Genomic DNA, 20,916 nt, shown 5'->3' with positions numbered 1-20,916 from the left:
TTTTAAGGTCACAATCCTTTCCTACAGTGAAGCCTAAAAAGTTTTCCAGAAGAAATTCACCTCTGCCCTTAAAGACGTAGGAACAATTCAGGTCTCTGGTTGCCAAAAGAAAACATGCAAATACTGGACTTAACTCACTCTGGGATTTCACTGTTGGGTAAATGTTCCCTCTCTGCCCTTAAGATTGTACACCAATCCCTCTACACCCTTGCAAAACCCAGGAAGCTTTCTGTGCCATATGCACAGGCGAGGCATGAGCCCCGAGTCCTCCTCAGCCTCCGCTGCTGCTTCCCCGTCATCAGCAACATGTGAATGAACCAAATTATCTCCAGAGCTGAGGGCGTGGGCCACATAGCCGGGCTCCGCCGTCAAAGGAGCCCAGCGTCATGTTCTCCACCCCCTTAGGAGATGGCTGATGCTGTCATAGGGCTGTGAGGGAGGAAGCCAGCCTGGAAATGCCATGTAGGGAAGAAACTGTTCCATTTCAGTGTTAGGATTCTAAAATAGCTGCTAATAAAAAGCCTTCATACTGTGACACTTCAATACAGACACCCACAAGGATACCTTAACAAGCTGTTTGACTCCTTACAAGCCTTTTCTTGCTGCAGGGCCCCCACCAGTCACCCACACAGATATACAACCATGCAGTGACAGCGAAGGCCAGCAGGGGTCTTCCTAGACTGCAGACCAGCCTGGGGGACCTTGCTCCTTGCAGGAGGAAGGCATTGCTGCTCTGATGTTGGCTTGTCCAGGAGCATGTCACATCACTTCGAACCTCCTGTTTATTCTTTTTTTTTCTTTCCTTGTGTTGTCTTCGACAAAACATACCTAGAGAATGAGCCAAGCTCACCTCCTAGGATGATGGTGGGGGTTGGCGGGGGTGGGGAGAGGAATCCTCAAATAATATTTCATTTACCAATTTGGAGATGCCATGGTTCAAAGAATCTAGACTCTGAGGATAAGAATAGTAGGGTATGATTGTATGATAGTAATTAACATTTAGAGTCTTTCCCACTGCAAGTCCTAAAAATCCATTAATTATTGTAATACCATCTCCATCAGGAAAATAATGGGTCAAGTTTGAGAAAATTTTTAATAGCACCTATCCTATTTTTAAAGCTTGATAATTAAGATCTGTTATAATGTTACCACTTGAATCTTTGCATAGATGAGCCCATGTTATGCCCTCAGCTACTTTCTGAAAATGCTGCTGATTAGGACCAGTGCCAATTCTTAAACTTAGCTGCACATCAGACTTACCCAAAAAGCTTGCTAAAACTTAAAAAAAAAAAAAAGCAAACCAGTTTTCATCCCCCTCTTCCAAGATGCTGAATTGGTTTGTCTAAGGTGAGGTTCAATAATCAAGATTTTGACAAAAGCACTGTGAGATATTGAGGTGTGTGGTCAAGTTCAGGAGCCCAGAAGTGGGGAGCTCTTTAGTACCAGGTAAGATAATACTGCTAGGCCTCCATTAGCATGAAAAGAATTTGTCTTACAGTCAGACATCACAAATAACTGTGTGTTTAAAAATTCTCTTAGTGGAGCACAAATGAGGATGTGATTTGTCTGCAAAGTAGAACTTCTCAGCTCCTATGTCTGTACTAAGTTCTTATAAAATGATGACCAATAAAATGAGTAGAGATAAATTGGTTTTTATTGGAATGTGGGAATGAAATCTAGAAAGTTCTCTGGAGGAAGCCAATAAAATGATCAGCAAGAGAGAGACGCTACCACAACTCTGCAGAGGGATCCATGCTATTATTTTTAAGGACTTCATGTGTGTCCAAGAATAGGTTAGGTGGCTGCAACAATCTCTGAGGGTTTATAGTTTTTCATATCTGGACAAATAGACCAAGCAGATATGGGAACTAATTACTGGAAGGCAGAATTTGTTTGTAATGTTTCTTTGTTTGTTTAGTGAGAGAGAGAAAAACAGCATTAATGGGGGAGGGGCACAGAGAGACAAGAAGGGAGAGAGAGAGAGAGAGAGAGAGAGAGAGAGAGAGAATCTCAAGCAGGCTCCACACTGTCAGCACAGAGCCTGACTCAAGGCTCCATCCTACGATTGTGAGATCATGACCTAAGCTGAAATCAAGAATTGGACACTCGACTGACTGAGCCATCCAGGTGCCCCTGGAGCAAAGAATTCTAAGAAAGTTTTACAGAGTGTTGAGAGAGGAAGTCAAGTCATACTTGGATTTAGGAGCGATTTCTATCCTAAAGACCCATCATGATGGATAGCAGTTTTACTTCCACACTTCCAAGAAGAATACCATACCATCTTTCTTGGAACCTCCTTTTAGGCAGTTATAAACAGTAAGACCCTAGTAAGTGCCTCATACCATGTGAAACATTATGGAGGTCAAACTTAGAAGATAAGCATCCTGGCCAAGAATCACATGTAATTGGATCACCTAGTCTTGGTTGTAACTGTGGTCACATGCAATAGTCTTTAAATTCCCACCCTACCCCACCTGCTATTCTTTCCTTAAGATCCAGGTCAAATCTTGCTTCCTCCAGAGAACTTTCTAGATTTCATTCCCACATTCCAATAAAAACCAATTTATCTCTACTCATAACATGTATCACACTATGAAGCATCAGAGTGATTCATTTATGTGTTTTCTCCTCAGGAGGCTTGTCATCTTCTTTAGGGAGCAGAACATGTCTCACTCAGTATCTACAAATTGAAGAGGCATTGCTGAGAGCAATATATATAGTACCAGCTTGGACTAATTCATTTCTCCATCCAAGGTGTTCTGTCCCTGACCATAGGACAAAGACCGTGGGAAAATGTAAACAGTGTGGAACATTATTAATATTTCAACCCACATATTTTTTCCCAAAGCCTCCTTGAACCAATTCACAATTTGATCCTAGGGAATCTCTCAGAGGTAACAGGAAAGCTAAGATAATTTCCTCTTGCTCAATACTCACTGGAGATGGAGAAAATCTACTCTCTTACTTAAGTAATAATCTTGTGTAGGCAGGAAAACTTTAACTGTAGAAGAAGTATTATGTAAATGCAAGTTATTTAATTAGAAAGGAAAACAAAAAACCTTTACAGGAAGTAGCTGTTCTAAAGAGGTGGGAGAACTTGTTTTCTTTGCTGCAGCTTATAAGTGGTTCACTAATAGATTTTTGGAATGACATATTCATCATCAAGAGAGATGGCAACTGTCTTCAACTGCTAGGCAAGATGGAGTAACAGAAAAGAGATTTACCTTCTCATGCGAAATAAGTAAAAAATGGCTTAAATTCAGATGAAACAATTATTTTCAAGACACTAGATAACAGACAGTGGAGGACAATGATCCGTGAGAGATGAGAAACAGATATGATGAATCTTATGATTGTTAAGCCTAATTTGTTGAAAGAGACAGAGGTGGGGAAAACCAGATGGAGCTCGGCCAGCTCCCTAAGTTCAGGAGTTGGGAGCTGGGAGTCTGGGGAGATCAAGGCAGCTAGAGTGGAAAGGACAGAATTCTGGAAAAGGGAGAGCTGTACACAGAAAGAACACTGAAGATCTGCAGAAGGTGCCACTTGAGTATTCAGCTGAGCACTCAACTGTGCATGCATGTGCAGACACTATCAATGGCTGGGAAAGAATTCTTAGCCCAGGGGATCAGTGGAAGCCCAGTGCTCACAGAAGGTCAGAAACAGTGCTGATTCCCATGAAGACGGTGAAAACCTCATGATTCATGAGGACTTGGGTAGAGTGCCAGTAGATCTTTTCTCAGTAGCAAGGAATTATTAGCTCTAAAGTAAGCACTGGTCAGTCCTGCCTAATCTTAATAGCAACACACAAAGAAATCAAACTGTTTCAAGGCAATATAACCACATTCCAGAACAAAGCGCAAAAGTATTTATAGGAATGAAAAAATATCCAGTACCAAACAAGATAAAATTCACAATGTCTGGCATCCAATCTGAAATTACCAGGCATACAAAGGGAGTAGAAAAATATGACCCATCGTTAGGAGAGAAATCAACCAGTGGAAATTGATCCAGGACTGGCACACATGTTAACACTAGAAAAAGCATACTGAAACATTATTATAAATGTACTACATATGTTTAAAAAATTAACTAGAGGCATGGATGATATAAGAAAAGCCATACTGAACTTCTAGAAATGAAAACTATAATGCATGATATGAAAAATACACTGTTTGGGAAGAATGGAAAAATAGACGTCAAAGAAGAAAAGATTATGGAACTTGAAGATACAGTAATAGAAAATATTGAAGATGAAACACACAAAGAAAAGAGAATCCAAAAACACAAAAGATTTCAGTGAATCATGAGACAGTTTTAAATGGCTTAATATGAGTCAAATTGGAGTCCCTAGGTGGTGAATGAGAGGAAGAGAAGAAATATTTGAACAAGTAATGGTCAAAAACTTTCCAAATTGATGGCAATTGTAAGGCTGCAAGTCCAAGTAATCCAAAGCAACCAAGCATAAGAAACATGAATGAAACTATATGAAGCCATGTTCTAATCAGATTTCTCAAGACCAGGAATAAAGAAATTATTTTAAAAGCAGCCAGAAAAAAAAGAAACATTGTACACAGAGGAAAAAAGATCTTCCACTGAGAAATTCCAGTAGTTTTATTTTTTAACAACGATTATGTGCCACTTCCATTTATTGTTCTCAACAACCTTTAAAGGCAGGAACTCATTGCAAATAAATACATAGAGGCCACAAGGGTGCATAGGGTGAGTATGACATGATTTTCTTTACTCTTCCCAAAGTCATTCACTTTTGCTTCCTTTCATTCTATAGCAGAATCCCAGTTTTGTTTAGGTCTTTTACTGAAATGTCACACATCTTTTGGTTCCTTCTTCCCTAGAGTAGACTCCCAGTTTTGTATAGGTTTTCAGTAACAAGCCATTGATTTCTGCAAACCTGTTCAGCACTTAGTCTTTTTTTAAAGTTTATTTATTTTGAGAGGGAGAGAGAGGGAGAGAGAGCAGGAGGGGCAGAGAGAGATGGAGAGAAAACACCAAGCAGGCCCAGCACTATTAGCACAGAGCCAGATGTGGGGCTCGAACTCATGAACTGTGAGATCATTGACCTGAGCCAAAACCAAGAATTGGACGCTTAACTGACTGAGCTACCCAGGTGCCCCATTTTTTGTTCAGCCCTTAGTCTTGCCCCACCTGTGACCAATGAGGTCACCATGAGGAGGCATCTGTGGAGGGGATGTTCTGGAAAAGACTTACTTTCTGATGAGAAGAATGTACACAAGAAGAAATTATCTGCTCCCTGAAGCTGCTCCGCCCCCATTCTCCCCTAATTGAAGTTTTGGTGTGCTTGGAGTAGCTGCCACCACCTTGCAGCCATGAGGAAAAGACCAAGGAAACAGCAAGTGCCAACCCCCAGCCCTGGCACTGGGTGGCCTGTGAATCAATCAGAAGCTGCCAACATATGAACTTCTTGTCATGCTAACGAAGACAACTCCCTATCTGCTTCGGCCACTGCTAGTAGCATATTGCTACCTTCCGCTAAATTCATTCTTCACTGATAGAAACATAAGATTAGAAAAGAGAAATCAGATTTGACTCCCTGCCTTGAGGACCTCAGTCCAATTTTCTTTCCTTTATACCCCAGCTAACTCTTCGTCACCAGCTTTTTAAGGGGTTCTGGTGTGAGTAATGAAAAACGTGGAATGTCACAGGCGTTAACAGCTGAAACCTGACTGCTTCAAAAAAGGGGGAGAAAGTACCTGCTGAAGATGCCTCTCAGCACTTTGAGGAATAAGAATCCAGCTGGCGCTTCCGGGCCAATGAGCTATGGCCTCCCTTCATTCCCACAGCACCTGACAGCGTATTTAATTTCTGCAGGTAACACTTCCATGCAAAAGTGGACAGGCTAGTGACCTCAGGGATAAAGGACTCAGGAGACTAAAAAAAAAACACAAGGGAGATTTATTCCACATCCTGCTAACAGTCTTCACCAGTCTTCACTGGGAAATGAATGGGACCAGGGACCTGGACAAAAAATTTGCAGGCCAGTTCTTCTATGCTGGCCTTGGCCACTTTCCATACCCCTTCTTCAAAGGTCACATGGCATAGTGACATATTAAAGGCTCTGAGGAGACCTGAAGCATGGAAAATGATTACTTATCTCAGTGATTACGGATCTCTTTTCCTTGCGAACACCACTGACAGCTCACGGGCCCAGTTTGAGAGATGCTGCTCTACTCTAGGAGTAGGGATTTGGGGATCTGTTGGGCAGATCTATTTTCATAAGCTGACAAAATGCAATCTGACATGTTTCTTTCTGGCATAAAAACTCTCAGTGGCTCCCTGCTGCCAAAAGGACCAAGTCCAAAGTCTTTGGCATGGCAAACAGGTCGCCGCGAAATCTGATAATAGTCTCAATAGCCTACTTTGTTAGCCTGCCTGCAAAGATTGCATGCAAAAGAGCCCCCATTCCCTGGCCACACACCATGGTGTTTACACTGCCATCTCCTTCCATTGCTCCCTCCCATGCCAACGATGTCTCCCTCCCCACCTGGCGTGGGTCCTCTTGCCAGAAGAACAATTTGGGGTTCATATTTTGTATGCTAGCTCAAACGTCACACCTCTGTGAGCCCTACTCTGATTCCCAAAGTAGGCTGGTGGCTTCCTCTTTAGTGTACGTGTCTCTTTTACAGCATTTATCACAATATCACGGGTCTGAGATCTCTTCCGAGTCACAACCCATGTGTCTTTTTTATCTGGATGCCTTTACTATCTAGTAAAGTATCTAGCACATAGTAGCTGCTTCATACATGTGTGTCGAACAAATGAATGAATGAATGAATGAATGAAATGACACCCACCCTCTTGCAACACCAAACCATATGTAACAGGCTCTTAGGAAGGCTTGAATACAAATTAAGCCAATTTAGAATCTTGAGATAATTTATGCAAATCTAGTTTAATATAGAATTAGTCTGAACTCAATGTTCTGATTTCTCCCCGGCAGACAGGTTCCTCTGAACTGTGCTCTCTCTGAGTGTGGTGCAAAGCATAAATTGAAGATGATTTCATAAAATAAACAAGCTCTTAAGTTTCTGGGGCCACTTTAATCAAAAGACGTTAAATGGCAAGGTCTACAAGTGGTCCTGTGGAAGTTGAGTGATTGTGTATCATGTATTAAGGGGGAAATTAAGGAAATGATGTATGCAAAAAAGAGTTAATGACATTCCTCTATCGGGAAGGGACTGTGTTGCCTCTTAAAATGAACAATGTGCCTGGTTTCAAACATTCTAGGTGGAGTATACCACAGGAGATTTTTCTTTTCTTTCTTTTCTTTTCTTTTCCTTTTTCTTTTTTCTCTTTCCTTTCTTTCTTTCTTTCTTTCTTTCTTTCTTTCTTTCTTTCTTCCTTTCTTCCTTTCTTCCTTTCTTTCCTTCTTTCTTTTACTATAGTGTAAGAGCAAATAAGTTTTAGCTCTGGGATCTCTACTGAAAAGAAAATGGTCTGAGATAAGGGCATGACTCTCTCCCTACTTTTACTTCCTGAAGCCAGGGCTCCCAGCCTCAGGGCCAGGCCCATCTGCAAATCTGAGTATCTTCTTTATTCTACAAGGCTAAAAAGTCACACTCATAAAGGCATTTCCTGATTCATGTCCTGTTCAACAATCATGCATTGGCCACCTAGTATGTGCCCTACCCAGTGGCGGTCTCTATGGTTACAAAGATGTGTAAGACTTGTCCTCTTCCTGATCCCATGTTAGTGAGAAGACACATATATGCACAAATTTCCATGATGCAATGTGCTTATGCTGTGATATTTATTTATATATTGGTGAGAATGCATTTATTAGTGAGATACATTTTTTAAAAACTTGAGTGTAGTTGACACATGTTTTGGGTGTATGTAGCATAATGTATAAACTTGTCACATCACTATGCTGTAATGCTTATTTATATGAAGTGTGGAGGTACTATGGATTTGTGAGTGATTATTCTGCTTGGAGGAAATCAGGGAGGAGGGGAAACAGGAATTGTGTCTTAAGAATTAGCAGGTGGGGGAGTGCCTGGGTAGCTCAGTCGGTTAAGCGTCTGACTTTGGCTCAGGTCATGAGCTCATGGTTGGTGAGTTCAAGCCCCGTGTTGGGCTCTGTGCTGACAGTTTGGAGCTTGGAGCCTGTTTCGGATTCTGTGTCTCCCTCTCTCTCCTTCTGCCACTCCCCAGCTTGCACTCTGTCTTTGTCTCTCTCAAAAATAAAAAATAAATAAATAAAAGAAAAGAAAAGAATTAGCAGATGGGGTGCCCAGGTGGCTCAGTTGATTAAGCGTCTGACTCTTGATTTCATCTCAGGTCATGATCTCATGGTTCCTAAGATCGAGCCCTGCATGGATCTCTGCCCTGACAGCACCCACCCTGCTTGGAATTCTCTCTCTCCTCTCCTTTCTGCCCCTCCCCTGCTCACATGTTCTCTCTCTCTCTTAAAATAAATAAACATTAAAAAGATAAAAAGAATTAGCAGGCATTCACCAGGGAGATTCAGTGCTGTTCTCCATAAAGGGAATGATGTTGGTATTTCACACAATAAACCACTAAGCACATTTGTGGAATGAATCAAGATTGAGCAATCAATCTATCAATCTATCAATTGATCTTTCTAGAAACACTCATATTGCACAACAAAATTCCTTAAAAACTAAACACATTCTTCTCAATACCAAGGTATGAAAGTTAACGCTTGATTATTTCTTATGTGTTTCTCTGGTTCTTAAGTTATGTAAACCTTCCCCTAGCCTCTGTGGTTCAGGACTTTATTTTCCAGTTGGTACTGACGTTCAAATCAGTTCTTCTAGCTACTTGTTACATCTTCTGATTTTGGTACAATCCATCTTCTTTTCTTTCTGCAGTTAATAAATTGGTATTGAACACCTAAAGATGATTTCTTAGACGTTGTTGCTGGTATCACTTTAATACTTTAGGATTCTGACCATGGCCTTTAGGCCTTAAGATGCCTCTCTTAAAAAGTTTGCCAATTTTTTAAATTGGGGGCTTTATATTCTTACTACTGAGCGTTTCTATATTCTTCCTCTGATTTCTTTTTTCTAGAGGTTGTAGAAGGGGACAATGGACTCCACCTGGCCCCGTCCTGGCTTTGGGAATGAAGCATGATTTTATCCATTTGGACCAGGATAAAGTTGAAAAACATTTATTGAGTACTTATTTTGTGCCAAGCATTCTAAGACCTTTATTGACTTACCGCTAAAGAGAAAGCTGTTGCTTGGGCCACATGCTTTTCCCTTCGATGCTCAATCAGATCATTAAAGCTTTTCTTTAGGGAAGCACTCATGTGGTTCTTCATCTCTTGAGACCAAGAGATGTCCCCTACCCCTCCTCTCACCAAAGGAGCAGAGCTAGCAGTGGAGATGCATCCATTGGCAGGTAATATCTCCTGCCAAAGTTTAGATATCTAGAACAGACTAGTCATCCCTAGACTCAGAACAGGTGCTTTGAAGCTCCATTTTAAACATCTGAAGTTAAGACCATGCTCACGTTTCCTACAAATACACCCAAGAGACTCCTTTTCAATTTGGTTCCCACTCTTCCTTTGCCCCACAGGCTGTGGGCAATGCTTCCCAAGGTGACCAAAGGAGGAAACCCCACAAAACAATCTACAGAGGAATATGCAGGAGAGCAATGGATTCATTTTCTTAGACTACTTGTAGTGATGTTGGCTTAGCTAAAATGCAGAGGCATGAGAAGTGAGTAAGGCTGTAGAGAGGGGCACAGGAAACAAACAGACAAGGCTCCTCAAAAGTAAATCATGAAGGGATGAACAAAGGCAAGGAGAGGCATTCTCTCTACCAGTCCTACCTTATTATGAAAGCTAGCTGAGTTCTGTGTTTTACCTTCTTAGGCTCTGTACACACACCACATTTATTCCTCTTCCTTCCTATTCTCTTTCTCTGCCCTTGAAAATCAGGTAAAACCACAAGAGAAGCAAATTGAGGGTTTGACGTGGTAGAACACCACTTCAAACCTTCACTTTCATTATCATGACTTCAAGGTTTCCAGAAATGTCCTTTTCCTCTCCTACCAAGATCCAAATCCACCTTGCCAAGGGGACCAATTCCAGGTGATCAGGGGATTTGAGTTGTTGTCTATAACTCTAGCCCCCAGTGCTTCTAGTGCTGGAACCCCAGCCAGGGGTGGCACTATTCAGTAGGAGGCAGAACAGAACCTCTTCCATCTCACCGAGAAGGCCACCAGCTAACCCACTTTCCACCAAGATGGCTCTGGGTGGTAACTTCCAAGGTCTACCATGCTATTATTTATGTAAACAAGTTCATCTTCAGCCACACCTCAAACAGAGGCTCCAGGAGTAATTTCACGGAATCAAACCCAAACCTCAAAACCCTTTAACCTCATGCCAACCAGGAATTCTCCCAAGCCCTGGGGCTCCCCTGGAGGAACCATTCATGGTGAGGGCTTTTCTCTTGGAGATATCACACACCACTCTGGAGAGCCACGGAAGCCACAGGATGGGTTTTATTGGCTGAGTTGTGTTCCCTCCAAATTTGAACCCCCAGTGCCTCAGCATATAGCTGTATTTGAGACAGGGTCTTCGAAGAGGTGATTAAGTGAAAATGAGGCTGTGGGCGGGGCCTTCATCTAATCTGATGGTGTCCTTAGAAGATGAGGAACTTTAGACACAGAGAGAGACACCAGGGATGAGCACGCAGCAAAAAGACCATACGAGGACGCCAAGAAAGGCACTGTCTGTAAGCCAAGGGTCAAAGCAACCTTGTCTTCACCTTGATCTTGGACTTTTAGGCTTTAGAGAAAATAAACGTCTGTTGTTTAAGCCCCTTGTCTCTGGCATTGTGTTACAGCAGCCCCAGCAAATGAATACAAGGGCCTCCCAGGGAAAGAGGGCCCTGGGGGCTCCCGGTGGGCACAGCCACTCACCCTGTAGTAGTCAGTGCTGTACACGTCCCGGGACATCCCGAAGTCCCCGATTTTCACCAGGAGGTTCTCACCGACCAGGCAGTTCCGGGTGGCCAGATCTCGGTGCACAAAGTGTTGGGACGCCAGGTAGACCATGCCCGCCGCTATCTGCTGGGCGATGTGCAGCATCTGGGACTGCGTCAGCTCTGTCGGCGGGTTGCCTTCGGCCATCAGCACAGCGTCAGGCCCGTGGGCCCTGTGGAGGAAATGGAAGGCGTTGCTGGAGCCCCAGCTTTTTCCTCCGGGGGCCCTTTGCTCCCATCAGCTGCTGGGGCTCAAGGGCTGCCTGACTTAGCTAAAGAGGGGGGAAGGATGCTTCACCCACAGGTGCACCCCTAAAGCCGTGAGAGCACCCAGGCTTCATTTCCCAGGGCATCTAGAATTCCCAGGGCCATGTGGACCTGAATGGTACCCTCCTCAACACACACACAGAGGTGTACATTTTAGGGGCTCCAGAGCTGGGCTGGGGCCAGGCACTGGCCAGAGCCCCTGACCCTGAGAAGCAATGGAGAAAGAACATAAGGGGAGAGTTTGGCTCTCTTGAAGCGATGGGTCATCGTGCCTTAGTGGGAACCCCAGCCCTCCCCTCTCAGCTATATGCTTCGGCTGAGCGCCCCCGACCCGGGCCAATGCCTCCAGAGTGACCCCACCAGGGCCAGAGCTCTGCAGCAGCGGGGGGGGGGTGGGGGGTATGGTTTTCAAGCTGCCCTCTCTCCTTCAAGCCCAACTGAGCAGAATGTCAGGGCACCCTCAGACATCATTCCCCATGACAAATCCCATCTCCTCCTGCCCACCCCTCCCCCCACCTCCGGCTCGGCATGTGCACTGGCCACCACATGGAGAGCTTTTTGAACCACAATACATTGATTCTTTTACTGGGCTGAGTTTTATCCTTTCCACTATGGGGGGGGAGGGTGTAGAGGGAGTATGGTATTTTATATCTTCTTTTTCTTAAATAGTTTTTTTTTAAGATTATTTACTTAGAGAGAGAGAGAGAGAGAGAGAGAGTACAAGCAGGGAAGGGGCAGAGAGAGAGGGAGACAGAGAGAATCCCAAGAAGGCTCCACACTGTCAGTGCAGAGCCTGATGCAGGGCTCAATCCCACAAACCGTGAGGTCATGACCTGAACGGAAATTAAGAATCGGATGCTTAATGGACTGAGCCACCCAGGCACCCATATCTTCTTTTTCTTCTGTCTTATGCACTTGGCCTTTTCCCAGCTGTGTGATGACTTAAGGTATCTAAACACTGGCATGTGCTTTCCGGAGGGGGGGGTGTCCTACAGTGAGGATGTGCCCTCAGCCCTGGCAGTCCCCACTCTGGAATCCTGCCAAGACCAGTGTTGCTGCCCCCCATGGCTCTGTAGAGCAAAGAGTAAAGGGTCCCTTTCTTCTAGAAGCTTCTGTGGAGGGGTCAAAGGGGTTCTCCCTCCCAGAGGCAAATAAGGGAGAAGATTTCCTTCAGGACAGTTGGAAGCACTCAAAATAAATATAGATTTTAAATGGATTTTAAAGTGGACGGCCCCACCTGCAGTGTTCCAGAACCATATAAGAATTTGCAAATAAAAGAGGCTGAATGATCCCAGAACTCTCTGCTCCTTCTGTCTCTTAGTACCACCCAGACCTACCTCAGTCAGATGGTCTCAAACTGTGGGTGGAAGTGCCTCCTTCCTGGCTCCAGCCCACAGTGATTCCCCTTTTCTGGATTTCCAAATCTCTTACTCTCGTATTCCCTTAGAACAAGCACTGGAGGGGCACCTGGGTGGCTCAGTCGGTTAAGCGCCCGACTTCGGCTCAGGTCACGATCTCACGGTTGGTGAGTTTGAGCCCTGCGTCGGGCCCTGTGTTGACAGCTCGGAGCCTGGAACTTGCTTCGGATTCTGTGTCTCCCTGTCTCTCTGCTCCTCTCCCGCTCACTCTCTGTCTCTGTCTCTGTCTCTCTCTGCCTCTTAAAAATAAACATTAAAAAAAAAAAAAAAGAACAAGCACTGGACAAGGAGGAGGGGAGTTTCCCAGCACCAGGATCTAGGGAAGCTTTGAACTTGTCCAGTCTGTAATTTCCATCAGTCAAACATACAGATATTAGGCTGGGTGATCCTGTAGGTCCCTTGTGTCTCTAAATATCTGCGTTGAACCATTCCCAGGGAGGGGCTTCCTGTTTTTGTGAAAGGAGGTTCTGGTGCCTGTCACCTCCACTCAGACCCAGTCCCTAGTGCCTCCCCGTTGTAGCACTGAGGAGCAGTGTGGGGAAATGCCCTGGGGCTCTGTTCAGCTCAAAACCTCTGGGCAAGGCTCAGGGTATCCAAACGGAATTTGAATCCCATCCTAGCACACTAGCTGTGACCTCACGTGACCTGCAGAACCGCTCTGGACCGTCTTCTCATTCTGTAAAGAGGGGGTACCCACTGCACCCTCCTGAGCTCACTAATACGAGCAATAACTGAGAGCTTGCTTGGGCTTTCGTGCAAAGCCAGCACTAAAGATCGCTCCAATGTTGTTCTTCCCAGCACCCAAGGGGGCCGGGGAAAGAGGGGAAAGTGGGAATGTTGTCTCTTATTACAGGAGACAAAGCCCTGACTGTGACTTCAATACCAGCAGAGAGACCTAGAAGAACACACAAACTATGAGAAATCCTGAAATATCCTGAGAATCTAGGCCAGGATGGAATCTCCTCCATGAATCTAAATCAAAGAGTGAAATAACGTTGCCGATTTGCCAGGAATCTAGACCCTTCTAAGAATCTATCAGTTGCAAAGTCTCCAGAGAAGACAGAGGCCAGTGCTATAGGCCACTTGTGCACAAAGCCCCATTCTCCAGCCTTACCCTCCGAAGGCCCCAGAAAGCTGTGACTCCCCAGTGCCTTCTGCACTCTGATACCACATGCAGGTTGGGGCAGGCTCCGGCACGCTAAACCAATGGTTTCCCTGCTTGCTTGTGAGTACTTAACAGGACTCCTTGTAATGGGAGACACCTCTGCATGCTTTCTTGGAGCAGAAAGTCCTGCTGTAAGAGGGCAGGTGAGTCTTCTCACCAAGTTCTCAAGAGGAGTATAAATGAACTTAACACAGCAGCTCTCTGCTTCACTCCTCAGGTGACCCTGCAGCTCTTAGAAATCAAACCATGTTTACCTCTTCCAGGAGAACATGCCTTAAGAGGGGAAAAGCACCATTAGCACCCCGCTTGAGGAGCGGGAAGGCTCAGTGGGCTTCTAACGGGGGAAGCTGTTCACCGTTCCTCTGCTTATTCTCTCCAAGTGTGGGTTACAGCGGGCACTTAGCCACACTGTCTGGCTCCAGAATGCCACGGCACACTACCTTCCTTCTGAGTTTTATCAACAGCTACCCCAAGAGGAAGTATTGCAGTGCTCTATGGGTTTTGCAGCCAGGGTCTGTGGGTTTGAATCTCAGCTGTGTCACTCACCAGCATCGTGACCCAGTTTTTTGGACCATAAAATGGGAATAATGATAATCATAGTTTATTAAGTTTATACAAGTTAAACCACTTAAATTGCTTAGAAGTCTCAATAATATTAGCTGTTATTGCTTGGAAAAGCCTTATCTCTCTTCCTCTTGTTGGAAAGGAATTCTGGAGAGATTCCAATAGGCAAAACTGTCATCTCCTTGCCAGCAAGAACTACGTTTTACTCCTCATTTCCTGGCCAACCTAGCAGAGGACTTGGCCATGTTGGTACTCAATGTATGGCTTCGGGGTGAATAAAAAGAGTGAGAGAAAATTGTAGACATCTGTCTTTATAGGCCAGTGCCAATGATGCTTGGGGACATGTTCATGGTGGTTTAGGGGCTAGACTCCCTTCCAGAAAGGGAGGACAGACTATAGTTCAGAGCATATTATTGTGCCTAAGAACCTGATTCTTGGCATTGAATACCTGTTGAAACCAGAGTTCATCAGATTCTGAGATCAAGCAGAAGAGATTCCTAAAAATCAGGTGCCTGCTTCTTCCGGAAGCAGGAAGGAGAGCTAAGGAGAGGTTGGTTGAGCCAAAAGCGAAAGGATCAACACATGCGTGTGCGCACACACACACACACACACACTTGGTTACATACGCATGCATACACGTATGTGCACACGCAGTGTGAGCTCACAGAAGCATTTCACTGCATATGGGTGAATACGTTTGGTTGTATTATGCTACAGTTTTTGGAAAGCAACATCTTTAAATAGACAAGTAGCTGAGATCATGGGAACAAGGGAAAAATACTTCTAGGAGCAGCTAATTTTCCTCCTTTCACATCAGAGCTGAAAGACAAAAGCTACCATCATCATCTCTTATCACCTACAAGAAAAACCTTGCAGGCACAGAGTAGTGCATCAGGATGATGGTCTCTGAACACCAAGTGTCGGCTACAAATCCCTAATTTCACTGGCTTTCCTTCCCCCCCCCCACAATTGTAAGCAAGGCAGAGCATGGGGACCCATCCCAGCAAGAGGACTAAATTGCACACGTATTCATGAGGCTAGAGATGGCAAAAGTGATCCAGAAGGTGCAAACCACATGATGGCATTTTCCAAGCACAGAGGTACACTGCCCCCTCCACTGTTCTCACCGTGGTGGACTTACTATGTAAACAGCACAGTTTCTGAATCTTCCAGGGGCTGCACGAAGTGACTGCCTGGTGCCCTTTTCTGGGGAAAGCCCTTTCCAGCGCCCCCAGAAACTGGAGAAGGATAGAGAGGTCACCATAACACAAGAGGTTTAATATCCCCAGCATTGTGGATCCTTCAGCGTGGCAGAGAGGGAGGACAGTGGGGACAGCATCTACCGATTATCTGCCACCACAATAGTCTTGACACTAGTCCTCTATGTGGGCATTATTATACCCCTTTTACTGAGGCCGACATCTTTCTCATTTGTCCTAAATTCTACTACCTACTGAGATATCACAGGCAGCACACTTGCTAATCTTCCAAAGTTGAGGGGCAGCTACATTGGAAAGACAACTGCACGTTAGAGCCAGAGGTGACACAGAGAGAATCTAACTCAGGTCCACGTGGGCTGAGGACCCACCCAAGCGACACAGCTGCTGATGCAGACTGGGAAGGAGAATCCAGTCTCCCCAGCCCACGCTACTGGGAATCTCACTCTTTCCACTCATGATCTTAAACGGGTGGGCTCCATTCGTTCCCCCGCTCAATGCAAATAAAAGCATTCCTTGGTTTCCTTCAGCAAGGAGTGTGTGGATCAGCTCATTTCTTCTGTCCCTTGGGAGGTGCAGGAAGAGAACACTGACCGGGAACCCTAGCTGGGTGACCATGGACTTCTCTGTCTTACCCAGTGTAGCTCTCCCAGTGATTCCCTTCGCGGAGGCAGTTGGTTTACCAGTAGATATCATCACCAGTGGAATTCAAGCTTCTGCTTGTTGAAAACTTCCTATTTGCTTCTATGCTAAGAGTTTTCTGTACTTATCCCAACTTAGTCCTCATATCTGCCCTGCTAGCTCCGTATCACTACCTGAACAGCTGAGACACTTGCCCAAGTTCCCTTGGCTAATAAACGCCAGAGCTGAGATTCAGCTCCTCACTATTTCCAAGTATCTTCACCTTGACCCCCGGATTATGGGCACTCAGCATTGTCTCTCACTTATTCTGTCTTGAGACCCCTCCCTGTCATAAGGTGGGGGACTTTCTAGGAAGCCACTGGTAAACTAAAATCTAATTAGGTTAATGCTAGAAATCCAAGTGACACGGACCCTATTTTATAACCCAGTGGCTCCCTTATATAATCAGCATTTCCCCCTTCCTTGCCTTGCCTTCTTCTAATGACCCTGTTTGCCACAAAACACCTCAAGTGAAGGCTGTCCATCTTTGCAGGGCTTCAGGGGCTCAGCAAGAACTATAGCCCGTGTTTCCAATGGTCCCGTCCAATGTTTTTTGACCTCCTTCCTTCCAGAGCTTTTGCTCTATGGATTCTGTTCTTTTCACCACATCCCTGACCTCCTGACCTCCTGGGTCTCCATTTTGTTGTCAGGTTAAAATCCAACTGCTCATCCCTCCACCCTTGACTCCTTCTCACTCCTTTTACACATCCTGTGCCTACTCTGGGCTCTCCACTGCTGGATGACCAAACCTCTCACTGTGACACCTTAGTCCCTTAACTCACTGATTCCTTAACCCTGAAGGACACTCCTCTCTAATCCACCTGGCAAACTCCTACAGATACTCTACGGTCCACTTCAAATGCCATGTCACATGTCACTTCATTAACAAATGCTCAATGAACACAGGTGCAACTGAGTGGAATCGCTCACATCGCATACTGTAGAGTTAGTTCATTAAGACAAGAACATTGCCGTGGCCTCAGTTTCTTTCTCTGTGGTACATGGTGGTGGTGTCACCAGGAGAGGCCATTCTAGAGAAAGTTCCAAGTGACCCTTGGACCTTCCCAGCAACTGCTGGTCCTCACCCTCCATCTGTTTTAATCATGAAGGCCTGCACCGTCCTCAAGCCCCCTCCCATCCCATCCCCCGCACCGCACCTGAGGAACTTGTTGAGATCCCCGTGCTTCATGTACTCAAAGACCATGATGAGCGGGTCGCCCTCCACACAGACACCGTAGAACTTGACAATGTGCTCGTGCTGGAGGTTGGTCAGCAGCTCTGCCTCACGGTGGAAGTCCTTGCGGGCGTTGTCACTGGCGTCCTTCAGCGTCTGAGGATGAGGGGCAGACAGAGGAAAAAAATCAACACACCTTAAACTGACATCAAAGGGAAAGGTTGTGTTGAGAAGGAAGTACTTCAGTGAGCCCTGAGGTTCGTAGATGGGAAGGAAATCCATCTCATTTACTATACAAAAGATTGGAAAATTGCCTAATTCCTGAAGAAATACCGTTTGTATTAATAACTGAGGAAAAGTCCCTTATGGGTATGGAACGCTTTACGGTTTACGAAGCGCTCGTACAGATGTTTTCTCATTAAGTAACAGACATGAGCTTTTTATAGTCTTAACCCATTTTTTTCTCTATCATTACCCAGTTATCACCACAGACTTCTCTTCCCTTTTGGTACCTGTTACGTTTTCAAGGATGCTATGTGCCGCTCACTTCCGCTCACATAACTTTAAGAAAAACTTGATATTATGGAAATATCCAGTAGATAGGAGAGCATACTGAACCCTCATGCACCCATCTTCCAGCCTTGACTGTGATCACTGGGCCAGCATTATTATGTAACCCTTCAGAAAGGCTTCACTTGTGCTCACCCACGCTGCCGGCCCCAGGAAAAGCCCCAATCTGGGGAGGTCCAAGCAGGCCGGTCACGTGGCCAAGATGAAGGTGCCCAGGACAGTTCTCTTCTCAGACCACTCTGCCCCCACAGTGTCATAGCAGGGCAAAGCTGCCATGGGCTGATGACACACACCTGCACCGAACTCCTGTCCTGTGCCAGTCTCTGAGCCAGAGCTGTGGTGACATCGGGAAGACACTGACCCATGTCCTGGCCTCAGGTGCTTATGGGCAAACAGGGAGATGAGCCACATTTATGATTAACTATAACTCAAGTTTAAGACATGTATCCAATGTGAGCTCCCCTGCATCTCTGTCCAGTTTGATCACTTGACATGCTTCTCTTGAAACCTATGCTCCCACCTTAAGAAAGATCCACAGCTGCCCAAATGACATCAGGCCGTGCCTTCCTGTCTCTGCGTGTGTTCATTCCTCTGCCTGGAGTCCTGACTCGGGCATGGGCACTGGTGTCCGAGGTTGAATGATACCCATACAAAGGCGTCCATGTCCCAACCCCCAGAATCTATGAATATGTTACTTGACATGGCAAAAGAGACTTTGTAAATGCGATTACATCAGGATCTTTTTTTTCTCCATGTTTATTTATTTATTGTGAGAATGGAAGAGGTGCAGAGAGAGGAGCAGAGAGAGTAGAATCGCAAACAGGCCTCCGTGCTGCCAACGCAGAGCCCGACCTGGGGCTCAATCTCATGACCGCGAGGTCACACATGGTGGAAATGCTTAACCGACTGAGCCACACAGGGGCCTCTAAGTGAAGGATCTTGACGTGGAGGGATTATCCAAGTAGGCTCAATGTCATTCCAAACAAAGGTTCCTGGGTGAGAAGGGTGGGAGGGTCAGGAGAGAGAAGGTGTAAGGTAGGAGCAGAGGTCAGGCAGTACAGAAGCTGCTACACTGTTGGCTTTGAGGGTAGAAGAAGGGGCCATGAGCAAAGGAATGAAGGTGGCCTCTAAAACCTGGAAAACGCCAGGAAATGTCTTCTACCCTGGAGCCTCCAGAAGAAGCCAGCGCTGCCTACATCTTCCCTTTATCTTTAACAAAACTGATTTTGGATGTCTGACCATCAAAACAATGAGAGAAATTATCTGGGTTGCTTTAGCCACTCCGTTTGTAGTAATTTGTGACAGCAGCCACAGTTAAGGGACAGGGAGAAGGGACGGCCAGAGGACTCCTCCTGGTAGAGGTGGCATGTGGGTATGTGAATCCTTTTTCCAGAGACTTCCATCTGTCTTTATTGGTGTTAGAGGGCAAATGTGAACATCCATAGTCACTCGGGAACAGAATGAAAGCATGTCGCCTGCCAGATGTGTACCACACACTGCGTCAGGGTCAACGAGCACTGCCAGGCTTCTGGTGGTCATGTAGCGTGTTACAGCTCATTGCTGCCTTGACTCTGCTCTCCTGGGTGGGAGATACTCCTGACCTGGGCAACTTCTAGACCTTGGAATGTGCCACAAGTCAAGTTCCTGAGGGAAAGACTCTGGGATAGAAGTTAGCAGCCAAGACATTCATTGGGGCATGCTCTTGGGATTAGCACCTGCTGGGAGGGATTGGGCACTGGGGGAGTGGAGCTGTGTCTCAACACTCCCCCACAAGGCCTATGGGATGACCCTTCAGAGCTGTCCTGAGTTTCAGCCAAAGGGGCTGGGCCTTTGTAGCTTTGTATCAGTCAGCCATCAGACGGAGGCCACTGGGAAGGGAGTGTGATCTTGAATGGCCTTTCTGAGCCCCCACAGGCTGCTGGTAGCTGAGGACTGACTGAGGCTTCCTAGCAAGTCAGGGAGCAAATCCTTCATTCCCAAAGGGGGTCAGGAGGCTCGTCATCGAGTCTGCCACACAATGACTTTGCAATATGTAATTTACCATGCCCAGGGCTGCTCTCCCAAGCAGGGAAAGCACAGGAGGGCACCGATGAATATGCAGGGTCTGCTTCATATCAGCGACAAGAGAACATTAAGATGACAGAGGCAACAGCAAGATCACAAAGTCTTTTCTGCTACAATCCGTATAGAATCTAGTGTTTTCACGAACTGCCTTTAGCAGGATTTGAAGCTTTCTTCCCATTGCTGACCTGACCCAAGGAGACAGAAATTATATCTACAGTTTTCATTAGGCTACAGGCAATTACCTCTTATGCCAAAGCCTGGAGGTACCGACTGAAAAAAGGGTCTGGTGGTGGGGTTCCCCATTCTCACATTAGAATGTGGTTTTCCAAAAAGCATCCCTTAAGAGCACCTGCTTTGAAAAGTGAGCTGATTTGGGCCAGCAAGTAGTCAGAGAAGCCATAAAATTTTGGTAGGGCTGTTGCCATGGAAACCGCACATTTCTTCATTTAATAACAAAATGAACAGAGGCTGAAAGCCTGCGTTTTGGGGCTCTGCTTCCTCGAAGCTCCAGAAACTGGGCTTGTCCCCATCCAAACTAAGCTCCTCTTGCTTGTCCCCATCCAAACTAAGCCTCCTCATGGGAGGCATGAAGTGCTTATCTTCACGACCTGTTTAGGTCCGTTTTATCTGTGGGCCTGCTTTTTAGGTGTTTTTTAATCCAACCAGTGTTTTGGTCTGCCTAACTTCTAGGTAGAAAAATAAATCACAGTTAGGGCAAGAAGATGGACACAGAGGACGTGGACGTTGCCATTGCCTGGGAGTAAAATACACACATTGGAACATCTCCTGTACTTGGACTTGCATT

General features: G+C 45.6%; 1 protein-coding gene across 2 annotated transcripts in view; it reads right to left on the bottom strand.

The window, feature by feature from the left end:
* NTRK2 (neurotrophic receptor tyrosine kinase 2) overlaps window positions 1-20,916 on the bottom strand; it is a 328,951-nt gene that overhangs the window by 49,787 nt on the left and 258,248 nt on the right. For both annotated transcript variants that reach the window (XM_030293721.1, XM_030293722.1), the window contains 2 exons: window positions 17,461-17,633; window positions 10,930-11,164 (listed from right to left, as the gene is read on the bottom strand). In XM_030293721.1, coding sequence (XP_030149581.1) covers window positions 10,930-11,164; window positions 17,461-17,633 — 408 coding nt within the window. The remainder of the gene's footprint in view (window positions 1-10,929; window positions 11,165-17,460; window positions 17,634-20,916) is intronic.

Source organism: Lynx canadensis, chromosome D4 (genome assembly GCF_007474595.2).
Source record: "Lynx canadensis isolate LIC74 chromosome D4, mLynCan4.pri.v2, whole genome shotgun sequence".
Classification (NCBI taxonomy): domain Eukaryota; kingdom Metazoa; phylum Chordata; class Mammalia; order Carnivora; family Felidae; genus Lynx; species Lynx canadensis.
This window is presented reverse-complemented; position numbering and strand designations above follow the sequence as displayed.